The following is an 8,986-nucleotide window of genomic DNA, read 5'->3' on the forward strand; positions in this document are numbered from 1 at the left end:
AATTCTGACTTTATTCTCAGAATTCTGACTTTTTTCTCAGAATTCTGAGATTAAAGTCAGAATTCTGACTTTTTTCTCAGAATTCTGAGAAAAAAAGTCAGAATTCTGAGAAAAAAAGTCAGAATTCTGAGAAAAAAAGTCAGAATTCTGAGAAAAAAAGTCAGAATTCTGAGAAAAGAAAATCACAGTATGGGAAAAAAGTCAGAATTCTGACTTTTTTCCCATACTATACTGAAATAAAATAAAAAAAAACAGTTAACTTTTTTTTTTTTTTTTCCAGTGGCCCTAATCCTCTTCCGTAGCCTACTCAAATTAAGGGTAAATACTCTTATTTTAAAATGTTTTACTGACCTTCAGAATGTTTTTGCAGTGTAGTAGAGCAGCGACTCCTTGGAGCTCCTCTCACTGGAACTCTGGCCCATTAGATCCGGGATGTTCTTTCAATCAAGATGTTAATCTAGAGTTTTACGTTCTCTTTTTATCACAGTAGAACCAAATAACGTAAGAATCACTGAAAAATCCTCCACTTTAGGCAAAGGCTGACCCTAAAACAAGAAGAGGTGAATTTCCCCTGTGAGGAACCATGCTCTCAGACCAGCTGCAATAATGGACTGATAAAGCCAACAAAACCAGAATATCCACTGAAAATCCAGATGAGACCAAACTATGGAATCCTGTCCAGGATTGATGACCAAGGAGAAGAACAAACTCTCATGAGCCTCTCAGCAATTCTCCTGAGGCAAAGATATGGTGCCAAATAATAATAATTGAACTTTGATTGGAGAAATTTACCTCTGCATTTAACCCATCCCCTTGGGGAGCAGTGGGCTGCCATTATGGGGCGCCTGGGGAGCAGTCAGGGGTTAAGGTTCTTTGCTCAGAGACCCAGAGTGGCAGTCTGTGGGAGAGGGGTTCGAACTCAGAACTTCAGGATTCCAAGCTCTATGGCCGCCACTCCTAGTGGCTCCTCCTGAATCCGAGGTTCAGCAGTTCATCCAGCAGGACCTTCTCTCCAACACATGGACGTGTTTCCTAGAGAAGCTGAAAAGGTTGATCCCTTGGCAATTTGATCTGACCCGTGATAGAGGAACCTAGCCTCGCGAGACCATCCTGATCTGGCGAGCTTTTAAGGTTTCACTCGCTAATCAGTCTGGAGACTCTCCGTTACAGAAAATTTGGAGCCGTTCACCAAACGAACGTCCAATCAGCGTTGGATTTGAGGCGGGTTGAGGTGTGACGCAACGAGAAGCGCGACAGTTCAGTCTAAAGAACATGGCGGCTTCAGCCGATGAAACTAGCGTTAGCGTGGCTATCGAGCAAGTTTTATCGGAATTACAGAGTTTTCTTCACTGAAAGAAGAGCAAAACACTGCTCTGGAGGCTTTTCTCAGAGGAAAAGATGTTTTTGCTCTTCTCCCGACTGGTTTCGGCAAGAGTAGCCTGGCTTGTGGTTGTGTTTTCGTCGTCGCTCTGTTAGTACGTCATATGCTTCGTTGATCTGATTGGTTTATTTGGCCCGTCTATCACCAACATAGGCCAATCAGCTAACCAGTATTTTCGCCCCTTCCCAAAATTACTTCAACGGAAGGTTTCCAGATGGATATGCGGAGCAAATCCATCTGGCGGAGTCAGGTTACCATTTAACCCCTCCAAACAAATTGCTCTCTGGTCTATTGTTATGAGTTAAGAATTGATTTCTCTGAATGAGATGCAACTTTTGTGGGGTTTTTTTTATTTATACTCCGATTTTGGGCTACCGGTAAATTTTCTGACAATTTCTGGGAGGATTAGAAGTTGTATAAATGTTTTTCACCAAAGAATAACTATTCTCTCTGTAAAATGGGGGCTTTAAGATGGTTTATATTCCTCCCTAGATCAAAGGGAAGCAACAGTAACTATATTTCTGATAAGAAAACTATTTATTTGTACCATCCTGGAGTCAGGTTATCTCTACAGCACCTCTACAGTCACCATGGTTAAAAAACAAACCTCCAACCAGGGTTTCAGCATCTTCAAATGACTTTATTCTTCTTCAGCATCGATGGGCACCAACAGGCTAACAACAATAATGTCGCATTTTACAAAACAAATATACACATAAACAATGATGGAGGCGTTGGGCCTTTCTTTTCTCTTTCTCTTGGCGAATCCAGCAGTGAGGAAGCGTCCTGCTTGGAGCAGAGGGGCTAATTCTGTCCATTTCAACAAACTAAATGAAAGCTGAAGCTTAAACCAGGTAAAAACATTCAGGTTCTGTTGGTTCCAGCTCTTCAATGACACGTTTCATTCCTCCATTTGAAGCCAGGATCTGGTCGTTTAGGTATTTTAATTGAGATAAAAATGTTTCCATATGTATTTAACGCTGATGTATAATGATTGTCAAATGTTTCTCTAACACTGATTTGAAAAAGGAAACCCTGATGATTCTAAATTCAACACTGCAAAGACCTGCTTCCATAAACCCACACCCTGAAACCTAAACCCTGGAGTCTGTCTTCATTAGCAGGATCCCACATTTGGACCCATTCTGACTACAAACGTTCTTCTTATCCCAGATCTTCTGTCTTTAACCATCTTCTGCTGACCCCATTCAAAGTACTGGACTCATTTCCATTAATTGAAGGGATGTTTTTAATGTGTTTAGAGGCCTGCTTGGATCCACTAAAGAATAAAACTCAGTTTTAAAGCATTAAGGTCTCTGTTGAAACATTAGACAAAATGTATTATTGACTTAAATTAAGCATATCATGATGTTTTGTTGGTTCTGAAAGTTCAAATTTAATTTCCTTTTCACACAAATATCCTTCCAGAATTTCATAAATAGAACATTTAGTTTGTTTTATCTCAGAATAAGAAAAAAAGCAAATCTTTGTAATCTCTCTGCAAAATAAGCAGATTATAACCTGGCAGGAAAATCTTTGCAGGAAGATTTTGATTCAACATTTTAACTGACAGCAGTTTTAATTCCAGAGGCGGATCTAAACGTAGGTTTTCAGGGTGTTAATATTTATACGACCAGGATATCACAGCTTCCTGTAACTTTTTCTTTCACTTAAACTGTGCAGATTAAATGTCAAATCCGGGGGGGAACGTTTCATTCTTTTAATTCTTAAAGAGCCGGGATTTTATCCTGGCCATTTTGGAGCCATTATTTTAATTGGTTCCGGTCTCTGATTGGACGGCAGTAACCAATTAAACAAAGTAATGATTCCTGTTTAACCTTACTGGTGTGTGGAACATCTGAACTGTTCTGATTACGTTCCAGGATTCAAACAGCCCGAGAACAATGAGCCTCTGCCGGGTCCGACCAGATGATGATGTCACACAGTGACAGGATAAATACACGGTGGTGTGCGCTCTATCAGGCCGCTAAGCTTATGGGCCAATGGAATGTGATGAAGACAGAGGGGCGGAGCCTATGAGGCTCCACCTGATGAAGCAGCTGGATTTAAAGGAAGAGCGACAATAATGATGTAAAAAAAAAAAAAAAAAAATGGAATGATTCAAATGTTGCAGACAGGTGGTCAGTTTACAACAAAATTAGTTTGGCTTCTTCAGCACAGATCATCTGCATAGATTGGAGCTGCAGCTGCGGACAGCAGGTCTGCCTCACGACACGTCGGTCTGATTTCACAGCATCAACATTTTTTTTTCATTATAAAAAACAATGAATTTTAAACATAAAACATGTTTGAGTTTGGCTTCAGATCGACAGATCTACTCAGAAACATGGCAGGCAGTCAGGTTACGCAGCTGCTCAGGATGCTGAACATGCTGAAGTTAAAGGCTTTGGCAGCTGCTCTCATAAACGTCTACGACTTCAGATTCCCTACAAACATCAAACAACCGAGTTCTGCACCGATCGGCGGAGGAACGCCTCTGTTCTCACACCGCAGCTTCAGGCGGTGGGCGGAGCGCAGCGGGACGACATCAGCACACAGGAACAAGCCACGGAGACGGGACGCAGCATGAATGAGGCGAAGGCATGAAGGACAAGAATGCTACAGGTGGGAACGTCTATCCTGGGGAAAAGGGGGGGGGCAGCTTTGTGCTTCACAGGAAGAGAACGAGGAGCCGAGGAAGAGGAGGAGCAAGGCGTAAAGATGAGGAGAAGAGCGGACAGCTGTAGTTTGGAACAGAGACCAATGGAGCACGTGCAGGACAGCAGACAGGACACTTTAAGGAAAAAAAAACACTGATACATCCAGCCGTCCACTTCCTCCGTCCTTCGCTAAAAGCCAAAGTCAAACACAATGCGGTCCTCAAAGATGGCGATCAGCAGCATGATGCTGAAGCCGGTCAGCATGCCCACATTCTGCAGGATGAAGTGTCCCACTTGGCAGCGCTTGTGCTCCTCGCTGTCCCCGTGAAGCATCTCTGGCAGCTGTGCGGGACACAAGGAAACCAGTCAGAACCGGAGAGCGGAGGAAGAGAAGGTCAGAGCGGGACGGTCCCAGCCTACCATATCCACCAGAGCCACGTAGAGGAACATCCCGGCGGTGATGGCGAAGATCCAGCTGGTCACGTTGTGCGTGTACGTGCCCACCGCCGTGCCGATCAGCATGCCCACATACGCCATGAGTGCCGACAGCACGTTGTAGATGATGGCCTGTTTTACACTCATGCCGGCCTTCAGCAGAACCGCAAAGTCGCCTGGAAGCAGAAACACAAGAGTTATAAATACCGCCGGAGCTGAAGAAGCATCTATCTGCACCGAGGGGGAGCAGCGCTTCTCTGCTACCAAACATCTGTTTGAAGACAGATGTTTGGTAGCAGCACATAATAAGAAATCCTGTCCTAAATCTGTACAGGAGGCCCTGAAATGACTCCAGATATTTATAGCTCCACCTACAGAAACACTATTTATCTACTCCCTGCACCCCTCAGGTGGAGGTGAAGAAACGGGAGACTTTAAGGGCAAACTTGATCATATTTTAGAGCCAGGAGGTTCAGGTCAGTCACAGATATATCACAGCTGGACGTTTTATTTCCTTTTTACACACATTTTTGATCAAAACAGGAACGAGAACCCAAACTTCTACAAAACATCCAATGAAATACTTTAGACTGCTGAGTTGCTGCTTCTTAGCAACATGGAAAAAAGGACAGAGTGGACGCTCTTTCTTTCTCCAAAGATCCTGTTAGCAGGAAATGTTGGAAGGATTTTTTTAATCCTTTAAATCAAGACTAAAAACACATTTTTTTTAGTTAAACAGTTCAACTAAAACATATTTCTTTAGTCCAACTGTTTTTAATATTCTTATTTGTTTGTGCATTGTTTATTTTATTTTATTTACTTTTTCCTACTTGCTTTGATTCTGTTTTATCTTCCTGTATTTTAATCATGTAAAGCACTTTGCATTGTCTTTGTACTGAATTGTGCTATACAAATACATTTGCCTTGCCTTGCCTTAATCGTCCTTAAAAAAATTATAATGATAATTTATCACACTTCTGGCTCAGAATGATAAAATATAGACAGAAGTAAGGAAAAACCTGAACCCAGAGGACGAGGAAATGATAAATTAGCTAAAGCAGGAAGTCAGCAGCCAGACCACCGAGGTGGCCATATATATCGTTTATCAGCAGAGAAACAATTAAATAAATTCACAATTTGGGGAAAACCATCACATTTATTTATTTATTTATTTTTTTTTTTAGGTGAGTTACAGTTTTAGGTGAGCTCTAACTGCTGCTCACACCCAAATCACATGGAGCATTGTTTAGGCCCATTGAAGACAGACACAAGTTAACAATAGTGTTCAAAGTGATGGAAGCAGCCATTCAAAATGGCTCTGTCCAGTCAAACATCCAGCCGAATAGCAGCCCACTTCCCTGCAGCTCCCAGCAAAATCCCCTCCAGCCACTGGCCTTCTCCTGGACGTGCATACACACCCTTTCACTGAATTACAGGGTCTGACCAGGAGATGGCGCTTTTCTTTAACCTGACTCCGCCAGATGGATATGCGGAGCAAATCCATCCTTCAACCTTCCGTTGAAGTAATTTTGGGAAGGGGTGAAAAAATACTGGTTAGCTGATTGGCCTATGTTGGTGATAGACGGGCCAAATAAACCAATCAGATCAACGAAGCATATGACGTACTAACAGAGCGACGACGAAGAGGAGCCAATTGATAGATCAAACTCTTGCCGAAACCAGTCGAGAGAAGAGCAGAAACATCTTTTCCTCTGAGAAAAGCCTCCAGAGCAGTGTTTTGCTCTTCTTTCAGTGAAGAAATACTCTGTAATTCCGATAAAACTTGCTCGATAGCCACGCTAACGCTAGTTTCATCGGCTGAAGCCGCCATGTTCTTTAGACTGAACTGTCGTGCTTCTCGTTGCGTCACACCTCAACCCGCCTCAAAGCCAACGCTGATTGGACGTTCGTTTGGTGAACGGCTCCTAATTTTCTTTAACAGAGAGTCTCCAGACTGATTAGCGAGTGAAACCTTGAAAGCTTGCGAGATCAGGATGGTCTCACGAGGCTAGCTTTTCTTTAGATCTTAATGTCCACAAATCATGACAGAAAGAATATTTTAGTACAAAAACTGATGTTTAAAAAGTAATTGTAGGCGACCAGCCAAGGAAAGTTAAAAAATCCTTAATGGCTACTACTGTATGACTGATGAGCATCTGGTCTCTATGGACGAGGGCAGATGCACCAGAGAAAGTAGCTTTGCTTTATTTCTTGTAATAAGTGGGGAAAGGGTAACTATAAGATGTCAATAAAACATCATCTGTGCAGTAATTTATTATCCTAATTTTAAATATTCGGCAGTTGTTCACATGCAGGCAGATATAGTGCCGCGAATCCCATTTTATTTCCAATTTGGTCCATCCATTCTCTGTCATGCCTATTCCAAGCAGGGTCATGAGGGGTGCTGGGTGCCGGAACCCTGGACTGTTGGAGGAAGCTGGAGAACCCAGAGAGAACACGCACACTCCATGCAGAAAGGAATCAAACCCAGAACCTTCTTGCTGCAAGGCAGCAGTGCTACCCACTGCGCTACTGAGCAGCAGAATAGTTCAGAAAGAAACTATTTTAGTGGAACGATCAAAGCTCTAACTTTTCTTTGTAAATGAAAAAATCCCTTCTCCTCTGTTTGTAGGTGAACCTAGTGGAGTGTAACGGCTTCTTATGGTTTTATGCTGACAGCTCAACAGGAGGAGGGATCACAGCACGTCTCACAGCCAACGCCTTGATCTGCTTCTGTGATTGGCTCTCAAGCTGAAAGTTCATATTTTCAGCTTCTGTCGCTCTAGATGTGCGGCGCCTGACGCTGGAGGACTCTGCAGCAGTCAATCCGTGGCGCTGGATTTTCAAACACTTCCACCATAGACTCTACATGTAATCTGGATGCTGCTGACGGTCCAAACATGTCTGAATGCAGCTGAATATCACAGCGGTGGGTTCCAGGTGGTTCCATCCACACAGCTACAGCTCCAACTTTTTCTCCCTGGATCAATCACTACCTGATGCACTCAGACATGAGTTTAAATGTAACACTTGAGCTACAGACGACATCAGAAAGTTCTGCTTAAAGCACGGCAGAAACCCAGATTTCTTTCTTTCTTAGCAGCTGTGTGCCACGGCATATTTTAAGGATTACTTTAATGCTTTCACGTAGATTTGGATCCGTCCTTCTGTCAGCTGCTCTCCAAGAACTGCGGCTCTGTCTGCTCTCTGATATTCTGTATGATTAGATATGCACGCCTCAGCCTTCCACCCTCTTCAATCATCGGCGGGCCAAAAGCGAATGGGCCCAGTCTCAGCGGAAACGCCCTGGATTTGGAGAAGGAGAGCTGAATGCTGAGAAGGGGAGGGTGGCCTACATTTCCTGCGCGGCGTAACAAGCGGCCTCTTTTTCCTCGCTAATTACCACAATGAATACATTACCGCTTCGCTCTCATCCATCAATCAGTGGCGGGAGGAAGAGGACCAGTCTGCAGACTCCTCTCTTCAACTTTCAGCCGCGCTTCCTGCCTCAGACACGCCTGCTGCCGCCTCATCTACCGCAATTAACACACCCATCACTGCCAATTAGTCTCTCTCTGGGTGGCTGAAGAACCCTCATCATTATAATCATCTTTTCCCACCCAGATGCGGGTCGGGGGACAGATTCTGCGCTGCAGACGAGCCGAGGGGGGGCACTCAAACCGCTCCTTCTGATGAGCACCACGGCGAAATCAAAGGGAAATTAGACGGAGACAAAGAGGGAGCGTCTTCTGCTGCAGGATGGGCTGAAGCTCAGAGCTGCAGCCAGACATCTGGAAACTGAAGTTAAACTGAGTGAAAGTGCTTCTTCACTGCAGACAGAGGAAATTCAGACGCGCCACTGATCTGCTGAATAGAAAATGTTTTAGGAAAACATGTTTCTTCTGCTTTCAGCTCAAATTTTCTCTCTGCTCAGTTTAAAAATAGAAGATGATGATGATGATGATGATCAACAACAGGAGGAGAAACTAGACAATCCCAGACTATGGCCGTTTCACAATGTGTGTACTTGTGCGCTGTCATATCCTTGTGAAACGTCATCATCCTCAGCCCTAGTACTGTTCCAGTTCACAAAAACTCGAAGACCGAGAACAGACAAAGTCCCCGGATGTTGTTCTGGCCCCTCCCTCTTTACCCAGCATGCATCAGAGCAGACTTATCCGCTCTCCAGACTGGCAGCTGTCCCAGCATGCACTGCGGCAGCAGCAGCTTCCAGGTTAGCGCTCACAGAGCTCAGAGTATTAAGTTAAAAGTTCTCTTTTCTGTTGCTGTTGTTCAATAAAAGTACTTTTTAAGATCATTTGAGACGAGAACGTTATACTTCTAAGCTTCACCTTATGGCCCGTTTACTGATTTAGTGCTTACTAGGGGTGGAACGGTTCACAAAATCCACGGTTCGGTTCAGTTCACGGTTTCGTGGTCACGGTTTTCGGTTCAGTAAATGTTGATTGTTAGCCTGACATGTTGGTCGTGTTGCTGTTAGCTTAAACAA

General features: G+C 43.8%; 1 protein-coding gene across 1 annotated transcript in view; it reads right to left on the reverse strand.

The window, feature by feature from the left end:
- Positions 1-3,769: 3,769 nt before the first annotated feature.
- The window catches only part of slc39a10 (solute carrier family 39 (zinc transporter), member 10), a 53,621-nt gene continuing 48,404 nt past the window's right edge, over positions 3,770-8,986 (reverse strand). Inside the window, exons 9-10 of the mRNA XM_015371250.1 lie at positions 4,462-4,652; positions 3,770-4,383 (exon numbers count right to left, since the gene is read on the reverse strand). Of these exons, the coding sequence (XP_015226736.1) occupies positions 4,231-4,383; positions 4,462-4,652 (344 nt within the window). The 3' untranslated portion in view covers positions 3,770-4,230. The remainder of the gene's footprint in view (positions 4,384-4,461; positions 4,653-8,986) is intronic.

The sequence above is a fragment of the Cyprinodon variegatus genome, unplaced genomic scaffold, assembly GCF_000732505.1.
Source record: "Cyprinodon variegatus isolate N-32 unplaced genomic scaffold, C_variegatus-1.0 Scaffold3, whole genome shotgun sequence".
Taxonomy (NCBI): Eukaryota; Metazoa; Chordata; class Actinopteri; order Cyprinodontiformes; family Cyprinodontidae; genus Cyprinodon; species Cyprinodon variegatus.